Here is a 21350-nt window from a genome sequence, read left to right on the forward strand (position 1 = left end):
ATCTGGATGGTTCAGAGTCTGATGATCCCCTGTACCAGTGAGATGGAAGTAGTTAATCTCCATCTGATAGATTGTCTGGTTGGAGAGAGTCTGCACTGGGGGGTCATTTTGCAGCTAGAGCTTTTGGTGGAGGTAAGTAACTCTAAGGAAGCAGAAGGTCTCTGTGTACGTAGTGTGCTAAGTGGGCAGTTCTTATTTTCAGGTGTGATAGTGTATACCAGCTTTCTTTACAAATGTGTATGGCTCAGATTCCCACTTAGGCAGTGACATGCTTGTCAAATCTGGTCTTGTTTCATTGCATGATGATTCCACTGCATCTACTATTTTCTCCAGGTGAGACTTGAGATTTTGTGTATACTGTGAGTGGGATGGATGTTGATTTTCCATAACAGGGTGTCCGCAAGCCAAGTCTATTGGCATGCATGGTTGTTGTTTTGAAACACACTAGGTTTAAGACAGAACTATCCTTATTTGTAGATTCTAGTCATTTCACATAACCCTTGGGTGTAGGAACTGCCAGAGCGTATTTTGTGAAGTGATGTGTGATTAGAAGAATATCCTTGGTCCTGCTTTATGGCTGTATGGCTTTAATGACAAGAAATCTATGCAGGCGGGTTACAGAGATCTTGTTGTCTTTATTCAAGTGGTGTAGCCTTTTCAGATAAAGATTTTCTTTTTACACACCCTTTACAAGTTTTTACCTTTTATAAACATATACAGAGATTCTTGGCTGAAATTATCTGTCAAGTGTTCTTGAGCACTGGGGTCCTATTTGCCTCCTTTAAAAAGAATCCTGTTCTTTTCGGTTTAATTTGATTAAAAGAATGGGAAGATCAGAAGTACGTGGTGGGGGTTCTCCATGCTCCAAATATGATATGACATGTCTGATGTTTTGATCTGCTCTTTGTTTTGCAGCAAATTCTGGCTCTGCAGTTTGAGGAGGATCCAAACTGACTGTCATTCACAAAACTGTCAGGGAGTGCATCAGTAGAAGTAGAAGTGACTGGAAAAGATTATGGTCCTGAGGATCTGTGGTATCTGTGCTTTAGATGAGTTGTCTGTCATGGAGGCTTTAATATTGTGTTGATCAATATTAACCAAAGTAGGGTCAGACAGATGATATTGGGCAGATTTCCACATTCTTTCTCTCCAGTTCCATGCATCAAAAAAAGTCCAGAGCATCAATTCAGTTTGGATTCATTGATCCTTTTTATTCCATTCACAATTCCATACATAAAATATTATATCTTAAAAAACAAACAAATCATAGAATACAAGTGAAACGCGTTGACGCATATTTCATACAGTCTATGGTTGACACTGACAAGGTGAAAAGTTTTAGCTGCACCTACGCCTGCCTGCAATTCTGACACTGGACACCAGGTGGAGCCATGGCTCGTGTGGTGAATAAAGCCAAGGCTTCACGTGGGCTCTACCTTGTGTCCAGTGTCAGAATTGCGAGACATACAAATCAAGTACAGAAATGTGTCCCATACAGAGACATCATCCTAAACACATATTTTGGCTCCAGTTTTATGAAACTCAAACACATACAACATCAGCTCGCCACAGGTTAATTTCTGGAGACAGGATGTAATGTAAGTAAACAGATGGCAATATTTCCCCACTAATATAACTTTCTTTATTCATGTGCCAGCTCATCAGACAGAATGACTGACGGGGGTAACATGGGGTTGAAGCTTTACTACCTGGAAGATTCAAGGCTTGAGCCTATGAAACGCCTACCCCTGCTCAGTAATGTACAGCTGATATCTCTGCGGGTTTGGGGTCGTCTGCCTGTTTTATTGATATTATACTCAGGGATGTACGGACCAAGTGGATCTGTGTTCTTATGGAACCTAATGTAGGACGTAATGGAATAACACATTCATATTAAAATGTTTCAAACTGTTCACAATCATTAATCTAAATACTGCCCTGTTTTCACAGCTGAATATTGTCTCATATGAGTTCTCTTCATTTATGACATTAGGATCAATATCGAACTGTTGGACCTCGTTGTCTCTCGGCGATGCAATGTGTGTGTACGTGTATGTGTGGGCGCGCAACTGCATGTACTAATGTGCGTGCGCTCCCAAGCCTTTCTACTATTGGCTGTGCCCATGCGTGACAGTATGGAGTAACAGGCTTCTTTTAGCCCTAGAAAGAGGCTTTGCTTGCAAAAACGCCCCCTCCCTCTCCTTTCTCCCTGAGGTCGAACACCACGTCCTATATAACCCCAGTTCATCCGTCAGCAACTCACTGTATTAATTCTCAGGATAGCAGTCCTGGGACTTTGAACTCTCAATAGCATTTAATCGACTCGCGTGTACGTGTGCCTTTTTTTCGGTGCATCGGCCAGAGATGGAGGACTACCATAAACCAGACCAACAGACAGTGCAGGCGCTGAGGAATATCGCCATCCGGCTGCGCATCAACTCCATTAAGTCAACAACTGCCGCTGGCAGCGGGTAAGATGCACAACACAGTTAATATATGTTATTATTTTACAGAGATGAGTACTGTCCTTGGCAAGGCGTTTGATTATTGCGTTTACTGTCTCTTCATTAGACGCAGTAAAAGGATAAGTGAGTTGGGCTCGAATTACTAAATAAACCTAGTTATTATATTGCAGATTATCAAAATCTGTGCGCTTTGCATGGTGTGACCAAACTACAAGAATCAGTCTTTGCACTATTGGTTGTGCACAATTACTCACTCACTCTCCAGAAAGCAGAGATGCTAGGTGCGTGTATTCAAATGATGTGTTCACACTGTGTTGTTAATTATCCGAGAGGGCATCTACTTCATTTACACGTGTGTTTATAGCGTGCACAAGGCTTCTTGAATCAATGTGATGTCGACTGAGCATGTACTGCTGCAGGTGCACCAATGTTCATCTCCCTCTTGATATGCGTACTCTCTGGTCTGTTATGTAACAGCAAGGGAGCCTGGACTAGATAGGTGCAGGGTCGCGTGCATTCAGGGCTAAGTTAGTAGTTCAAAGTGGTGTAGAGAGCAAATTGGATCGGGGACAATGACGAATGTGCAGCACTACCATTGAGATCGGTATTACACATCATATAGTGAAAACCATAATTTACCTCTCCATTTGCTGAGAGCCAAAACGGCATGGTAGTTAAGTTTAATACGACAGGGCGGCCTGAATTAATAATAAATACTGCGTCTGGATCGCCCTTACCACACTGGCCCTGGAGTTCCACAGATCATAATCATCCCCCTTGCCCCTCGTGACCCGAGTTAGGTATTATTGGCATGTGCTCAGAAAATAAATATATATATAAATGTTTGATCTTATTAACTTGGAAATACTCATTAAACACATACAATGTACATGTATGGGTATTTCTAAGAAGTGATACAAGCAGCTACACTTGTTTAGAGAGAGAGATAACGTGTCTGATCCTGATAAAGTCAGTCTGACTATGATAGGCTATCTGTCTTACATAAGTCTCAGACTACAGTGATGAGGCATGACTTACCATCAAAGCTGGCACAGATTTGAAAATACTACTTTATATCTCCACTTGTCTTTCCTTTTTTGTCAAATTTCTTTAATTTGTATACCTAAATGTTTGTCAGACAAAACAAACAAACAGAAATGTATCTTAAGGGTTTCTCTGTGTAACTCCTCTCCTTTATTTTGTTGTAGTCATCCTACATCATGTTGCAGTGTGGCAGAGATCATGTCAGTGTTGTTCTTCCATACTATGAAGTATAAACCTGAAGACCCTCGTAACATCAACAATGACCGCTTCGTCCTCTCCAAGGTAAAATCAAGGAGCACACCAAGACCAACATGTGTGATTAAGACAACACACATGGCAAACCTGTTTTTAACCTGCTGTTAAAGGTGTATGGATTTTTTTAAATCTCTAATACTTAATTTTAAAAGTGTTCTTGCTTTAGATTTTCAGGAACTGTATACTTAAGGGTCCAAAATATAAATAAGATACATAAAACATGATCTTATATAATATGATTAACATAACATAAGCTGTAGTTCAAGTTGTAACGATCAGACACAGTTTTTAATCTGTTTCCTCCTGCTTTTCAGGGTCATGCAGCTCCTGTGCTGTATGCTGTGTGGGCAGAGGCAGGCTACCTCAAGGAAAACGAGCTCCTCAATCTCCGCAAGGTTGACTCCATCTTAGAGGGGCACCCTGTGCCGGTGAGATGATATTCAGGCCTTCAGAACCCTTTGACGGTCATTCATTCCAGCACCCAAATAAACATATTACAAATCAATAACTCTAACACCACTAGTCTTTAAACTTATTTGGGGAATTTTAATAGTATTTTGACTACTCTCAAACTTTTATGTGGAAAAAGACTTGTAAAACTAAGTAACACTGACAAAATGCTCATAATCTGCTCTATCTCAAACACAAACATCTGTATGTTTTTTTCTATTCTTCTGGATCCCACTCATTTAACTTCAGAACAGTTCCCTTTTGCTTCACCTTGCACATAGCTCTCCATCATACTCTACTTGCAGAGAGCATATTTAGGCTTTGGAAAGCCTTCTCAAATCATATTTAAACATATAACAAAAAATGCAATTCAAGTTCAATTCAAATTGAAATTGAAAATGTGAATCCGTTCAAAATAATCCCTTTAGCAACAGATTCCCATTATAGAGCTAGAAGCACTTTGAAGATTTCTCACACAATAGAACTGAATACTGTATAACAATAAGCTTTCCAACAGTGGTTCCCAACCTGAAAATGAAAGCAATCCAAGGGGTGTAAATTTAGTGGCCCGATAAATATCAAGAAGGTGAAAAAGAACAGTAGATATCTTTCTGCGAACATTAACAAGTTCTTACTATGATGTAGTGCTTTAATGTTTGCCTTTAACCTTGAGTAAATGCAGCCATTGAAGCCTAACAGTTTGTGGAACATTAAATATATTTTTTGTGCATAAAGAGACAAGAACACACCCACACTGATTACAGACAAATAGGATGCAGACGAGTGAAGTGACAAAGTGTGACAGAGATTATGTGGCATTGGTCCCTTTTTCCTCTGCTGTAGACATAAAGAAGACACTGGAGACTGAAACGATGCTAGACACGGATTTTAGCAGCTGCCCAGCCATCATCAATGTCACTGCTTTTCTCCTGAACCACTATATTACAAACTTTCTTTGTTTGCAAACTTCCGCTTTCCTGAACAACGTCGTCAGATTTATGTTTTGTTTGTTTGCTTGCTAATAGAAGCAGCAGTTTGTGGATGTGGCCACTGGATCTCTGGGTCAGGGGCTTGGTGCTGCCTGTGGAATGGCCTACACTGGAAAATACTTTGACAAGTCCAGGTAACATACACAAACACATGAAAACAAAGAAAACAACCTCACTCAAAGACTCTCTTAAATGCATTGGACATACAGTATATGAAGTAGCAAAGCAGCCCACCTTTCATCTGCACAAATAATATGAAATTATGAAATATGTGTGACCAAACTTAACCTAAAGTATGCCCTAATAGCATATGACATTTCAGCGTGCAGCTTTGAATCAACATGTACATGAAGTGTCTGGTCTTTGCCAGGCAGGGATTAAGTTAGCAACTTGGAGTGCCAGGAGAGCTGAGATCAGTCTATGGCACTGTAGCTATATCTCTGAATGAGCTGTTGTTGTTTTCTTCTTTTTTTTTTGCTTTGTTTGTTTGTGTCTATCTATCTCTTTTTTTTTTTTTGCATCCCCATCTATTCCACTTCCCAAACCCAACACAGTCACAGCACAAGTCTGATCCAACTCCAGTTTTCTGCCTGTCAAAAGGAAGTTTTTCCTTTTTAATGCTACTTGCTAAAAGTTGCCAGTTTGCTAATGGTAGGTCTTTGCAAATAATATGACAAAGAGTACAGTCTAGACCTGCTGTATTTAAAGTTTCTTGAGATAACATTTGTTATGAACTGACAACTTACAGGTATTGTGGAATTTTTGCCTGTGTGTGTGTGTGTGTGTGTGTGTGTGTGTGTGTGTGTGTGTGTGTGTGTGTGTGTGTGTGTGTGTGTGTGTGTGTAATTTTTGTCTGTGTGTGTGTGTGTGTGTGTGTGTGTGTGTGTGTGTGTGTGTGTGTGTTTGGTTAACTGGTAGGGTTTTTTTTGTGTATTTTTTTAACCTCTCGTCTTAAATCCCTTCCTTTTTCCTCTCCAAAACTCCTTGGAACTCATGTCCGTCTTTCTTACTTTGTATTGCTGGTTGTGTACTTGGAGTGTACAAGCCTATCTCCCAGTTTTAATAAGAATGTGTCTTTTCGACTGGAAAGCTGTCAGGAGTCATTATGCCATGGGATCCTGAATTTCAAAGTGGGTAGGGAGGTCAGGCAGTGTGTGTTTTTTTGTCTGTTTGTGTGTGTGTCAAGTTTTGATAGTCAGCTGTCACTTTGAGACCTATAAGACGAATCAGTTCCTGTAACGAAGAGCCAAAACTAAACATTAGACTGAAATGAAAACTTGTCCATTTAAGCTCTGAATCTAATTTAAACTTTTCTCTTTCCTTGTAGCTATCAGGTGTTTTGCTTACTGGGTGATGGAGAGCTGTCAGAAGGATCGGTGTGGGAGGCCATGGCCTTTGCCTCACACTACCAACTGGACAACCTTGTGGCCATCTTAGACATTAACCGTCTAGGTCAGAGTGACCCAGCACCACTCCAACACCATGTGGAGAAGTACCAGCGCCGATGTGAGGCCTTTGGGTCAGTAAGAAGGGTGTATAAGGGGTGTTCTTCAGCACTGAGTATTTCTTAGACTGTTAGCAAAGATGTAATAATTTTGGTTATGTTGTGTAAATGTGGAGCTGGTATGGGTTGGAGTGCTATCACAAGTGATAGGGGTGCGTGATGGTAATTCATTTATAAATACATATATTTCAGGAGGCCAGAACTCATATCCACCTGTGTGACTGTATTTAGATAATGTTTGATTTCCACTGTCTCCTCAGCTGGCATGCCGTCATTGTTGACGGCCACAGTGTGGAAGAGCTGTGTAAGGTGCTCAGTCAGCCTCGCTACCAGCCACTTGCCATCATTGCCAAGACTATCAAGGGCAAGGGTATCCCAGGTAAAATCATCCATTAAACAAACTGTGAATTAAAAATAATCATAACACACACAACAAAATGTTCTTTTGTTGCTAACCTGTTACAAAGATCTATTTAAATTTTAGTCACGACTCTATTAAATGGTGACAACTGATTAGGACAAATGTTTCTGTCAGAAGTTTTCTTATCTGCCCCAGTGACCTAACATCAGTGTAAAAGCCCCCCTAATCCAGGCAGCGCTTCAGTGCTTTGACTGCTGCAGTTCTGTAATCCCTTAGAATGTGTAGGATTCACTCCTAGCAACAGCCCATTGTGCCTGTGTTGTCAAAACGTTGAAGCGGAGTGTGCATGACCACGTGTTTGTGAGAGAGAAAGAGACTCAAAAAATGCTGAAAAAGACATTTGCTATAACAGCAAGGTGAGTTTGTCTAAAGAGCAGTATGTCCTTGTGTATATAGGAATGTGGGAGAAGCTATGAGTGTTGGTACAAGTCCATGACCTCTTTATCTGACCTTTGAAATACCGTATTGTGATCCACTGAAGTAGACTTTTGTTATTATACAGTGCCACGACATGGTTTATTCAGTGTATGTTTGGTGAGGAATGTGGTTTCAGGAACATTTGTACTTGCAACCATATGAGAGCGTATGTATTTCATATTTTCAAGTAATTTTCACATTTAATCCTAAATTCCTTAATTCCCACAAACAGTGAATGTATGGGGCGCCGTTAGCCTAGAGGTCTAAGCGTGTGCCCCATGTACAGAGGCTATAGCCCTCGTCTCAGATGATTTCGGCCCTGACCATTTACTACATGTCCTCCCTCACTCTCTACTCACCTCATTTCCTGTCTCTCTTCAGCAAGGTCACATTTATTGATCTTACCAATATAAACATTGTTTACCTACACTTGATAATAAATTGTTCCTGTGATAAATATGTCTATATTAGCTCCATTCTTCTGATGTATTTGTGTTTATGTTTCAGTGGCTGAGGATAGGATGGGCTGGCATGGTAAACCCCTGCCAAAAGACATGGCTGACAGTTTGATAAAGGAGATGCAAAGCCGCATCATCAGCTGTAACAAGCGTCTCTATCCTGCTCCTCCAAATGAGGACACATCACCTGTCAACCTCCGCAACATCCGCATGTCGAATGCACCAAGCTACAAACCTGGAGACAAGGTATGCCAACTTGTTTGTCCTGAATCATTTCCTACCATGGTATCAATGCCATCCTTTGGTTTTTAAATTGTGTTAGATATTAGCCTTGCTAAATACTCATTTTCTCAGATAAAATATAATAAATCTTTCGCCAAATGTTTGTAAAACATCAGCAACAATTTGTCTGTGTTTGTTGTCTGTCCCTGTGTATCCAGATTGCTACAAGAAAGGCATACGGGATGGCCCTGGCAAAACTTGGTCGCTACAACAAGCATGTGGTGGCTTTGGATGGAGATACTAAGAACTCCACCTTTTCTGAGCTCTTTAAGAATGAACACCCCAACCAATACGTGGAGTGCTACATCGCAGAACAAAACATGGTAAGACACAAGTGATGAAAAGATAAGGTTTTAAACAGGTACTTAACTATCAGAACATAAACAAAAAGGGAAACATCACTAAAACAGGAAACATGATGACAACAAGCCAGTGAGTCCTGACAATAAGCATGAGTTCATATTTGTGTACATTTTTTTTAAACAATGGATTACATTTCAAACCAGGTTTGTTCTTCACCTCATGAAGGACTCAAGTGTAAAATGTAAAGCTTTTTCTTATGGCTCTAAGGGAACTAGTATGTGTATTGAAGCATTTTGGTGCAGGACTCTTGGTACAGTGCAGATGCATACCGATCTGACTATAGGTACTTCAAATCCAAGTTCCCCACATGGAACTTTAAGTGCTTAGCCAGTCAAGCACTGAAACATTTGATTCAGTACATTTCATTGAGGTAATAAGATACTATGTTGAATACAAACATCAAGAGGAGCCAGAACAAAACTTGAAAAAAAAGTACTTTTATTGATCATTTGCTGATCAAAATGAGAAGAGGTTTAGGTAGGAAGTAAGTTGTATTCAAGCCTGAATACGTCTTACTTCCCACCTAAACCTCTTATCACTTTAAAAACAGACCATCCTCCTGTTTCTCCCTGTCTTCTCCTTTTCCTTTTGACTTTGTCACCAAATCACCTCCAAACATCAGAGTTTTGATTCTTTTTTTTTACCTGTGATCTGTTTGTACAACAGTTGAGCCACATGAGGAGAAAGCTTGCTAGTTTCTTGACCAAATGATAAGAATCAGCACGATAACATTACCAAACTACATCCAGTACAACAAGCTAAGCTTACATAATAACAGCACAAGTTGACATTTCTCAGAAAAGTTCATAGAAAAATCAGAGCACAAGAAATGTATTACATCTAAGTGGAATCATGTAGACCCTCCAAACATTATTCAATGGATTAATGAGGTCAATTCCCGTGCTCCTTTGTAGAAAATAACCTATTCCATCAGAGGTAGCCCATAGCTGTTTCATAAGACCTGGGACCCCTGGATGGCCTATCTAGAGTCCAGTCAATACAATCTTTAACTTAATGATACTCGTATTTCATCCGTATTCAAATGTCAGCCACCTGTAGATGTGTGAGTAAGTTGTAAGGGGAAGATGTGTATGTGTATGTTACATTGAAAAGTGTAGGTGCAACTCTCCTTGTCATGGCATGGTTTTGTTCTTTGTTTTTGTTTTGTTTTGTTTTGTACTCTATGGTGTTTTGTAAACTGTTGAATAAACAGAATTTTCTAAGGAAAAAAAAGAGAAATCAGAGCACTTACAGATGGGATATGATATGAGTGCTTACAGTGAGGACAGGGAGGGGCATAGTGAGCGCAGATTTCACTAAATGATTGCTTGATTTTTTGAGGGGTTGAGATGAGGCCAGATGGAAAAATATTAATATTTTATTTTGTGTTAAAAGCTGTTTTTTATCCATCACTTCTCTTTCTCATCATGTGCTCCTTTATTTCTCTCTCCCACAGGTGAGTGTGGCAATAGGTTGTGCTGCCCGTGATCGTAACGTGGTGTTTGCCAGCACTTTTGCCACATTCTTCAGCCGAGCCTACGACCAGCTACGCATGGCTGCCATCTCTGAGAGTAACATCAACCTCTGCGGCTCCCATTGTGGAGTCTCTATCGGTCAGTTTCTGTCTCTGTACTCAAGGTTTACGTTCTGAAAGAGCTTAGATTTGACCATCCAGTAGCTTATTAAAAATCCTTTTACATCTCCTACATGACTCTTCTTGTGGACCTATCATTATACAGGAGATTTATATTAACTAAATTGGTATATTGTGGAATTAGATTTTGGTAACATATAGCTGCTGCTTTGACGTTTTTTCCATTGTGAGGCTATTTTGATTGCCAGCCCCTGTAACCAACGTTAAAGCTCATTATTTTTTAATAATTGGTATACTCTGCTAGTCTCCCAAATGCAGTCTAAGTGACTTAAATTGATGTAATTAGGCTGATAATTAAAGCTCATGTGAGGAACTTTCTTTTTGTGTCGATTTTGGCACCCTGTGTGGACCACATTTTACCCCCATATCTTTGCTGATCTTGTCCTGTTTCATTAGCAGTTATATTGACTGACACCTACCCTCTTTAAGCGGTTACAGGCTTAAAAAGTTACTGTATAGAAGACACAAATCTTTGCACTAATGGTCTTGTTTGCTTTGTACATCAGGAAGAGGCTTCACTGATCATTTCAGTCTTTTTTACAACTAGTTAAAAAATCCTTACAGAAACTTTAAACTAATTCTTATCTGATTTTTTTTCTGATTTTTTTTTTCTTGAAATTAGAGGTATTAAAAGTAGTCATGGTAATCTTATTTGTGAAGTTTAATAGCTTTGTCAAAACAAACATGCACGATGATAGACAACCTGTCAGTGGAAGAGATATATTCTGTTTTTACTTTTTTAACTACTCTGCAATGAACTGGGGATTTTAATTTCCCTCTTTCCTCTCCATTTTCTCACTTCATCTGTTGTGTATGTCCACTTTCCTGTCCTGCTATCAGCACTCTTCCTCCTCTCCTCCTTCCCCTTTTTTGTGGAAGTGATGACAGAGCAGCCTGATTATCTTTTACCTCCTCCTCCCCTTTTTCTATCTTTCCTCCACCTCTTCAGGTATATTGCATGTCCCCTTTTCAACACGATTGCATGCTAGTCTGCCAGCATTTATTTCCAGTCAACAGCAAACATACTTTTTACTCTACCCAACTTTTGTGTTTTTGGTGATGATTTTTGTGTTGACTTAGGTGAGGATGGACCCTCTCAGATGGGTCTTGAGGATCTGGCCATGTTTAGAGCCATTCCCATGGCTACTATTTTCTACCCAAGTGACGGTGTCTCCACTGAGAAAGCTGTGGAGCTTGCTGCCAATACAAAGGTACCAAATCTGATTTTGAATAATAAAAGAAATGATGAAACTAATTGTTAAAACCCTGAAAAGAAAAATAGAATAAGAACATTAGAGCACAAGCTTCATCATTTTGAGATGCATACAATAAATGTTCTGTTATGTGCACTGTCAAATTAAATATAGCTACAGTTTTGTTTTCAGAAACTAACCAAGTTGTTCTTGTTTTAGGGTTTGTGTTTCATCCGAACAAGCCGCCCAGAGAACAACATCATCTATAGCTGCAATGAGGAATTCCATGTTGGTCAGGCTAAGGTTTGTTGAATTGGATTGGATTATTGAAAAGTGACACCACAGTATTTGAATATATTCTTCAAACTTCTTTAGTCTCCTTGGACTTCAAATTTCATTATCATGTCATTATCAATATTTCTATAGACTCATCTAAATAAGCTGTGTTTTATGTTTTCTTTGGTAGTCTTCATTCAATTGTGTTGTCCCTTACCACTCAGGTTGTGTATAAAACCAGTGATGACCAAGTGACTGTGATTGGAGCAGGAGTGACTCTCCATGAGGCTCTTGCTGCTGCTGAACAGCTGAAGAAAGGTACAAAGAAAGACATGAAAAACAAGCCATGTCAACAAACAGTTAAAGTAAACAATCTGAATATGAATCATTCGTTTGCCTGAGCTGCATCCTGCCGCTTTTCTCCTTCTTTAGAAAGAATTAACATCCGTGTGATTGATCCGTTCACCATCAAACCCCTGGACTCCAAGACCATCATTGACAATGCCAAAGCTACCAAAGGACGCATCATCACAGTGGAGGACCATTACTATGAAGGTTAGTCTGGAATCTCATATAATATAACAGAAACATGTAAAAACAGATACTGACAAATTGTCTTTTAATGTCCTCTCTGTGCACCTTGGGAGTAGGTGAGGTTGTGCTAGAATCCTCCACTCTGTTTTAAATGTTCTCATCAAACAAAAACGAGGCATTTTAACCTCCAAAAATGAGGGTTCAATCTGAGCAATCATATATCTGATCTATCCTCCTTCTCTCATCTACAGACTCTCCAGTGATTAATTCTAGATATTAAAAAATTTTACTTAAAAGACACAGAAATGTAATTTTAGAAAATGTTTTAATTCTTCAGCCTTCATATTTACTCAATCAGATTTTCAACGTTATATTTTGTGGCTTTTGTGCCTTTATTCTGAGATGGTAGGACAGTGAATAGAGCCGGAGACTGGGAGAGAGGGGGAAATGACATGCACGAAGGGGGCCGCATGTGTATATCCGACCCATGCTGCCCGCTTTGGGACTGTAGTCCCTGAACATGGGATGCACAACTTAACCGATAGGCTGAGCCAGTGCCCCTCAATCATACATTTTTTAGAGACACAAATGAGGTAGAAATTAAGGAAAAAGAGGAGAGGAGGAGTCTGAAATGTGAAGTGAAATAGAGCAGGAATGAGTCCTGTCAGTACACATTGCATTTCAGAGCCCACAAGGTTAAAAAATGTTAAATTTTACTGAAATTAGGAAGAGGGAAGTGTGGACGATTAAATAAAAAGGAAAGAAAAAAACAAGGGGGTTGTAATTTTGATGAACTGACTTCTCTTTGTTGTGATTCCCCAGGTGGTCTAGGTGAAGCAGTTTGCTCAGCAGTAGTGAATGAGAACGGCTTTAATGTCCACCGTCTGGCAGTTTCCCATGTGCCATGCAGTGGAAAGCCCCATGAGCTTCTCCGGATCTTTGGCATTGACCGTGATGCCATTGCTCAGGCTGTCCGTAAGATGCTTTGTAGCTCTGCCAATGCCAAGTAAAAGGATTTCAGCATTGGCAGCAGAAGCAACAATGTGGTAAAGAACTCTGTAGTGATCACCATATAGTGCGTTTCTAGCAAGTGGTCCGGTTTGGTTTAGTACGGTTTGTTACGGTTTAGTACGGTAAACCTAATCTTGCTTGCGTTTCTACAGCCAACTGTAGCCAGGCACTTTACACAGGAAACATGTTGGCTGAGTGATGGCTCTCAGACAACTTTAATTTTTATTTAGGTGTGCATAGAAGTAAATCAGGCCATTCATCTGCCAGCGAGTCTTGTATCCGTCTCATGGGCTGAAAGTCTAGATCCCTGCCAAAATACACAAAAATGAGGACTGTATTGGCTTTGTATCAGCTATATTAGTGTCAAAACCATGAAAAATGTAGTATGAACGTAATTTCAGAAGGATTTTTAAAGCTAAAGGGTTGTTATGAAATCCATTGGCTACAGGTTAGCTATGTTAATGATTAGATAACATCAGGTATAGGAAATGTTTCATCTTGTGTGGTCTCCCTCTCTGTTTGCATCTATCTCTGTGGCCCTCTCACTTTTAGGTGTTTAGCTGTTTTTTAACAAGATTGTCCCGATATCTGTATAACACCTGTGAGCATTCCCCAATATGAATAAAAGTACACAAAACGGAGTCATAATTAATTCAGGTACATAATTGTACTCTCCCAATACATAGACTGAAGTGTATCTAGCCCCACCCTTTAGGATTGGATAGGTACACTTCTTGCCCCAACAGAAGGTTTCCAACATAGTAGGAAGGTACAGATTGGTTCTTTTGGTACCTTCCCTAACTTAAGATAGTGGAAACACATTTTGTTTCGCATACTGTACAGTCCCGTACCGAACTGTACCAAACTGAACCGGACTGTTTGGAGGAAATGCAGCTATAGAGACGACAAACCAATTAACACAGAAGCACTCTTTGCCCACTCACATTGTCTTCCACGTAAAGATATCTGAAGCATTCCTTGGAAAATACAATAATTATATGATAAAAACGTGTTTTTTAAATATCCCAAAGTTCAACCCATGGATTTGTGCGTTTAGTAAACACTCCCCCTTCTACCTGTCCCAAAGGAAGTCCTGGATTGCTGTAGTGTTTAGGTAAAATCAGTGGGTGTGGTTTGGAGTAAAGTGAAGATTTTTTTTTTCTGTGACCCCCTCTTTCTTCTACAATGTTATGTCTTCACCCAGTATAACTTGTGTAGAAACTATGGTTTGGTCTTTCCAAGCACTGAATGTTTTCAATCCTTTTGCCCCAGACTTGAATGGAACTGCTTCACACAATTAAAGGGATGATTTCTTAGCAATTCCTGTGTCTGAGTTTTAATCCTCTTTTATATATCATAGCATTTTTTTAATCACACAAGGAGCCAGGAAGCTGGTGATAACAGCATTGAAAACTATTTTGAGAAAGAGAATGACAAGAGATAATAGAGAAAGCAATGTCTAGCTCCTGGTGGATTCGGTTGGATCTCTGTAAATCGACAGTATAACAACTTAGAAGGTAAAATGTCTGCACTCAGAAAGCCCACAGTTTAAGATAGAGCAAGATTTGATTTTGTTTTTCAACAGCTTGAAGGTTTTCCGCTGAGCTCTTGACCACTTGTAGTAGCCACCAAGGGAATTTTGGTAACTGATTGTAACCCTTGTGTTTTTGAGTCACAAGAAAACTTCACTGGGTATTTTTAAAGAGTGGTCATAGAAACTTTAAAATAAATACTTTAGTATATTGGACAGAAGCACAAGTAAAGAAATCATGATTTAAGTAATCAGACTATATGATCAATAAATCATATTGCCTCATTTCAGCAGGTCTTCTCCTGCTTTGGAGACTACCAAACTCAAAAATATAACAATAACATCATCATAACTTGAATCCCTGTCTGTACAACTTAATTTAATTTCCTCCCAACAGGTAGATTGTGTGAAATGTCTACGCTGCTCCTCACGAATTATTACACTCAATTTTGACACTTGTTTATCAAGTAGGATCAATAATCTTGAAAACATTTTTAACTGCTGTGTTCAAGTTGGAAACAGAAAGGCTCAGAGACTTAGACTTTGGTGTATACTAATGTTTCAATGTACAGTTTTGTCTATGCAGCTCAGCCCAAACCTACATAAATAGTGTGTAAACTGGTTAAGATCTAAGTGGAGATTAAACTGTCATGGTCACTGGCCAAAGTCTGTGAGATCAAACCCATAAAACTTGCACACCTAAAAGGGGGCTTCCCTCAAAGGTGTGCATGTTTTATGGGTGTTAATGATTAAAACGCCTCAGCTGACTTCTGCTTGTTGACATGTTAAACAGTTAAAAACTATAACTTGAAGCTTGAACTACAAAAAACTTATTACTGAGTGCTACTACACTCCATTACAGTTGTATCTTTGCCTGTACAGAAGATTCTCTGTAACATTAAAAACCACTAGTGGAGTTATTGCATGCTGTGTTGTGTTCAACCTGTTTAATGACATTAAAATCAATAGGTAAAATTATTTTTTAAAGAACATAATCTTAATATGCTCTAACAAGTATAACGGCAAGTTAAAACATGAAACTCCAAGTCCCTGTGTAGTAGCACTGACGCTACAGTTTTTGTGTGTAAAAATAAACATGGGTTAAAATCATGAAAAGGTAAGTGCTTCTCATCAGCATTTTATTAATTCCACTGTGGGCCTTTTCAATAGGAGTTGTTTCTTATTTCTCTTAGATCACTCCTCCTTTGACTGTTTATAACCCTGTATGTTTAGCTTCTGTACTCATCCCCACAGTCCCCGATCAGCGCCGACAGATCCCTTGAGCGTTGAGTCACTGCTTTGATGGCGGTGATATCTTCAGCTGTCAGCTTCAGGTCAGGACTGCAGCTCCGCAGACTGTCACTGATGTGCTTCCCTGCCCCATCCACGCCTAGCCGACAGCCAACAATGACCCCGCCCACAGCAGGGAGATCTAACACATAACGTGTTGCCAGGCTGGCCATTGAGCAGTCGTGCCTCTTGGAAATCATATCCAAGGTGACAAGGAGGTCCTGGAAAAGGCTCCAGCCACCCCAGCTGTTGATCATGTTCATGTACTTGGAGAGTGAAGCGGTGTAGAGCTCCTCCTTGGACTTCAGCTCTGCCTTCCCCAAATAACGTTCTGAAAGTAGACCACCAGCTAGAAGGAGACAGCAAATGGGGGAAGGATAATTATCAATCATTTCAATTTGACACATCATGAGGGTAAAAGTGCTGCTTACACCAACAAACAAAGTAATGCATATATGGTCAGATATAACCAGATTAACAAAAATTACTGTTTCTCACCCAGGGTGCCGTAAGTCAGGAGCTGAATGTTGTTGGCAAGACAGAACTGCTCCATTTTGGCTGCAGGCCGCTGATCGATCAGAGAGTACTGAACCTGTACATGACACAAATTACATAAATAATGAAAAGATGGGGTGAAAGAGAAGAAGTCTCCTGGAAGTATCATACTAACATGCATGAGGAAGTGTTACCTGGTTGCTCGAGATACGGATGCCTCTGTTGGTTATCTCCTCCAGCCTCTGGGTGTCAAAGTTAGTGAGGGAAAGCTCTCCTGAAGACGATAAAGGAGAAACAGGTGAGACCTTGTTGAGCTTAATCTCTGTTTCCCCATTTACAATTGTAGGATGTTGTGTGCATTCATACGTATAAGTCCCTGTTGCTGCATGTCAGACAGGTGACCCAGTGCATCCAGGTATCTTTTGTCTCTGTAGTCCCACCAATGAAACTGAACACAATCCAGACTGTCCACCTGCATGCGGGTCATGGAACGCTGTATCGCCCTCTCCACCACCTGCACTCAATGTTTTTTGGATTAAAACAATTTTTGTATTTCTCTTCTGCAAATTAGCATTGTTTAGAGGCAGATGTAATATACTGATACCAGTATATCTACAATAAGTCAGCACATTGGTCTAGCTATAACACATTTGGCATATAATTAATTTGTTACCAGTTACTTTGTGGCCTTGTTCTTTATCTACATAAAGATACACAATGCTCTCTTGTGGATAAACTACTGTTGCTGTAAAACTGTCAGTGTCATATTTTGACCCATCTGTCAGCTGCTCACCTTGCGCTCCATTGGTCCTGGTCTTGGAACATACTTGGTCAGACTCTGCAGAGATGGAATGTCGTCCCCAGAGGATGTGACCTTATGCTGCATATAGAGGAAAGACAATTATGACATCAGTAGTAAAGCTATGTCTGATTCTGTAGCTCAATATTTTAAATCTAATCAATACCCAAAATATTTCTCACATTGTTGTACTGCCAAAAACACTGATTAGAAAACAATCCGAATGAGTGCAGAAGTAAAGACGAGTCAGTTGATAAGCTAACAGCAGCAGACAGTCTGGAAGGCATGTGAAATTAAATGAAAACCTTGATAGATACAAGAAAAACTTATTCTCTCCACCAATTATATCAGGTGAAGGGCTGAGGCCACTATTGATAAGATTGGATTGCCACAATACATTAGCCACAAAACCTCTGATCAGACCCACTGTGGGACATACTGTATATCTCTCCAGCTAATTCCCTCTTCACCTTTGTTCTTTGTAAATGTGAGGGATCAAGAGGGAGAGAGAAAGAGAGGGAACAATAGTCCGATTCAAATACCTGCATAGCATTAACAGAAACATGATTGGGGATAAATGCTGACATATATAAAGCTATATAAATGGACATTTTTAAATCAATAGAATCCTCCTTAGATCAATACCTGGTGTAAACTTGTTTGTACACTTAGTTGGCTGCTGGGTATTAAGCAGAAATGTGCATAGTTAGCCAGTGGTTATGCCAAATAGAATCCTAACAGGGCAACCCAAGACCCCAATGTGAAGTGGAGGGGTCTCGTCTCACCCTGTTCTGGTCCTGCTCCTTATGTAGATATAAATAACAAAAAACTGCAATCTAAGTAAACAAAAACTAAACAAAAAATGTATTTAGGTGATAATACACTATATAACTATCACACTATCACAATCTAATCATAGATATGAATATTATATTTCACTTCTATCAGGTCTGTTTGGCTAAATGGCCCTAAATAGTACAAACTGTACCTTTAATCGCAATTGCTTAATCATGTTTTGTTCTGTTTTTCACTTAAAATGTGTGCATGTAGGTACCTTGCTGTTAAACTGTCCAAATATTTCTTCTGCTGGTCCATAAATGTCTGCCATGTCAAATGTGGTCAGACCAGCATCCACATAATCCTGCATGTCTTTAACTGGAGAGAAAAGAGAAACACATTTACAAATAAAATCAATTCATGCACAAATCTAATGCTGTAAGAGTTGGGGCATTGTGTTAGATGTTAATAAAAAATATGCTGATGCTTTGTAAATAATTTAGATCCCATATTTCACTGAATATAGTGTAAAGATCTTAGCTTAGCCCTCCAGTCATATTACTAACCTGCTTGACCTTTAAAGAGATGTTTCTCCTGGTGTTTTTCAGCATTGCAAATCTATTCCAGTGTTGTTGTTTTTTGCTGTCCTGTCCCAACTGTTTTGAGACATGTTGCTGTCTTATAGCTTATATATCGGCTTTAAATGATTTGAAAACCATCATTTCTCACCTCATCATTTTACACAGCGTCCCAGCTCTTATAGAATTTAGGATGTATACGTTTTTGATAATTGTTATTACTATTTAACAGCACAGTTTGGTTATGCAATAGGCAATTGTTGTTAAACAGTTAATAAAGTTATTTATAAAGTCTGTCTAAATGTATCTCAGAAGTTTAAGTATGTAAGAGGACCTGGCTCAATGTGGTCCAGACTGATTCTTGCAATTCCATAAATAAAATAAAGGTTTCACAAAACTAAAACTGTATTTTGGAGAGTCTATTGATTCTCTAGAATATTTTATTCCGGCTGTCACAAGTTAGGGTATTGTGGTTTTGGATCAGGACCTGGTCCAATGTGGTCTTAAGTTAGGATACAAAAGCACAAACATCGTCCCTGTTTGCATGTTTATAAACATAATAAAAGTTTCACAGATCTGAAACTGTGTTTTAAGAGTCTGCTGACTCTCTAGACCAGATATGAAAAGCTGTTATTGTGGTATAGGAACAGGACCTGGTCCAGTGTGGTCTAGAAAGATATATATATTTTTAAGATTGAAGGTTTCACAATGAGTTAAATGAGTTTGTAATCTGTGTAGATCTGACAATTTTGAGTTTTGCGATTCTGGATCAGACTTGGTCCCGTGCAGTCTATACAGTAAACATGAAATGCTCCAAATGGCTCCAGCTATACATTTTAGCACTGAGGTGAAAGGTTCTTGTTCACCTGCTTTGGTTTTATCCACGGCTCCGTGAGCCCCAGAAACCTGCCACATCCCGTTCAGGACCCGACAGATCTCCAGACCTCCTGACAGTCTCACTGTGGGCACCGGAGACATCCTGCTTCTTATTGTGTGGAGCGAAATTCAGTGGAAACCTATAGTTCATTTAAAGCAAGCGGTCCAGCTTGCTGACAACAATGTTAAATTCTGCATCGGCACGAGCCACGAACGTAATATTTTCAACCTGATAAAGTTCAAGAAACGTCGGCATACCAAACCATGTGCATCAAGTACTTAATACTTCAAAATATGTTACCAAAGCCATGAGATTTACAGCCTGAAGTGTAGCGCAGCTCTCCTGTGAGGACCTTATACAAACAACTTCCTGCTTCCGTAGTGGGCGTGTCCAGTGTTACATATCGTATCAGCTGTCTGATGTTACATATCTGAAAAATAGTTGTTGTTGTTTTATAAGACGCCTTGTATAATTGTAAGAAATAAAAAGGTTTCAAATATTGCTTGAATAAGGGTTTCCATATATTTATACTGTGGGATTGACAGATGAGACAGCTACGCAGCCCACCATGAGGTCCTTTAGGTTGCCTGAGACGGTCACTGTAGAATGTAGTATTTCTCATTTGTATTGCTGGGTGATACCACACTTTTATGATTCGATACAATACCGAATATTTTTTTGGCAATCTATTCGATACCCAATACCGATGCCGATACTTTCAGTGATTTAAAAATAATAATAAAATGCAATGCTTGAAAGACAACTCCCATGACAAATACTGTTCATTTAACAACTTTAATATGCAAATCCTTTGGTGGCCTTTTTTTAAACAATAAAATAAAATTAGAAAAACACATAAATAATTAACAGCCTTTTCTTAAATTCTCTAAGTGGAAAGCTTAAAACAGCCTCTTCGGTACAAAACTTTGGAGTAAGTTACCCTAAAAGAATCAGAAGTGACACGTGTGCTTTTATTTCACATTTATTAATTAGTATCGATATTTTATAAATGAGTAATCAATACTCAAATGAGTGGTGTGAGAATCGATACACCCACCACTAGTCATTTGGCAATTTTGTCTCCCCCATCCCTCTCAATTTCTCACTGAGAGGAGGCAAGTCTGAAACAACAACGCCAAAATCAACCCTTTATGGCCCAGGCACTAAACCCTAACTGACTTATCTGACATCAGCAGTGTCAGTACCTGTCTACAAAGATTCGAAATGCTATGAAAAATAAAAATGGAATCCACCATTGTGACATTACATGTTTCCCAGTTACAAGCATTTAACTGAAAGACGAAACAAGTCATTCCATCCTCCATTCATTAATGTTTGTCTTCTCTCTTGAGGGAATTTATAATGTAAAAGTTGGACAATAGCTACTAAAATTTACTACTGAATATCAGTTTTGAATCCACCACAGATTTACAAGTTCCCTCTCTCTATATATATCGTATCCAATGTTTGCACAATTAGTCTTGACACACCATACACTTAAGTATACCGTGAATTCCCTCAGTCTACAGATATTCAGACTAATAGAAAGGACATAACTTAAGGTTAGCATCAGTGCCCTGACATACTTTACTATTTCACAGTGGAAGAGCACTAAACCCTCACTTGTTAGGCATGCATCTACCAGTCTGTGACCATAAAGTGGGATTGGACTAAAGGGGTTGAGGTG

At 39.4% G+C, this 21350-nt stretch overlaps 2 protein-coding genes across 4 annotated transcripts; one reads left to right on the top strand and one right to left on the bottom strand.

Moving 5' to 3' along the window:
* Positions 1-1445: 1445 nt before the first annotated feature.
* LOC117821771 (transketolase-like) lies at positions 1446-14636 on the top strand. 3 transcript variants are annotated; one of them, XM_034696267.1, is made up of 15 exons: positions 1446-1598; positions 2363-2471; positions 3674-3791; positions 4079-4192; positions 5240-5337; positions 6531-6722; positions 6968-7086; positions 8053-8249; positions 8444-8608; positions 10105-10261; positions 11383-11513; positions 11715-11798; positions 11996-12089; positions 12204-12326; positions 13128-13957. In XM_034696267.1, the coding sequence occupies exons 2-15, from the start codon at positions 2365-2367 to the stop codon at positions 13313-13315; spliced, it is 1887 nt and encodes a 628-aa protein (XP_034552158.1). In that variant the 5' UTR covers positions 1446-1598; positions 2363-2364; the 3' UTR covers positions 13316-13957. The 3 variants fall into 3 exon arrangements, with proteins under 3 accessions (XP_034552158.1, XP_034552157.1, XP_034552160.1); XM_034696266.1 differs by having other exon boundaries at positions 1557-1572; positions 13128-14636; XM_034696269.1 differs by lacking the exons at positions 1446-1598; positions 2363-2471 and adding an exon at positions 2839-2884 and having other exon boundaries at positions 13128-14636.
* Positions 14637-15032: 396 nt separating this feature from the next.
* LOC117821772 (uncharacterized oxidoreductase At1g06690, chloroplastic-like) lies at positions 15033-20043 on the bottom strand. The gene is made up of 7 exons (XM_034696270.1): positions 19653-20043; positions 18486-18586; positions 17426-17512; positions 16999-17146; positions 16827-16906; positions 16636-16729; positions 15033-16486 (listed from the first exon to the last, which is right to left on the bottom strand). The coding sequence occupies exons 1-7, from the start codon at positions 19762-19764 to the stop codon at positions 16077-16079; spliced, it is 1032 nt and encodes a 343-aa protein (XP_034552161.1). The 5' UTR covers positions 19765-20043; the 3' UTR covers positions 15033-16076.
* Between the last annotated feature and the right edge of the window lie 1307 nt (positions 20044-21350).

This window comes from Notolabrus celidotus, chromosome 11 (assembly GCF_009762535.1).
Source record: "Notolabrus celidotus isolate fNotCel1 chromosome 11, fNotCel1.pri, whole genome shotgun sequence".
Classification (NCBI taxonomy): domain Eukaryota; kingdom Metazoa; phylum Chordata; class Actinopteri; order Labriformes; family Labridae; genus Notolabrus; species Notolabrus celidotus.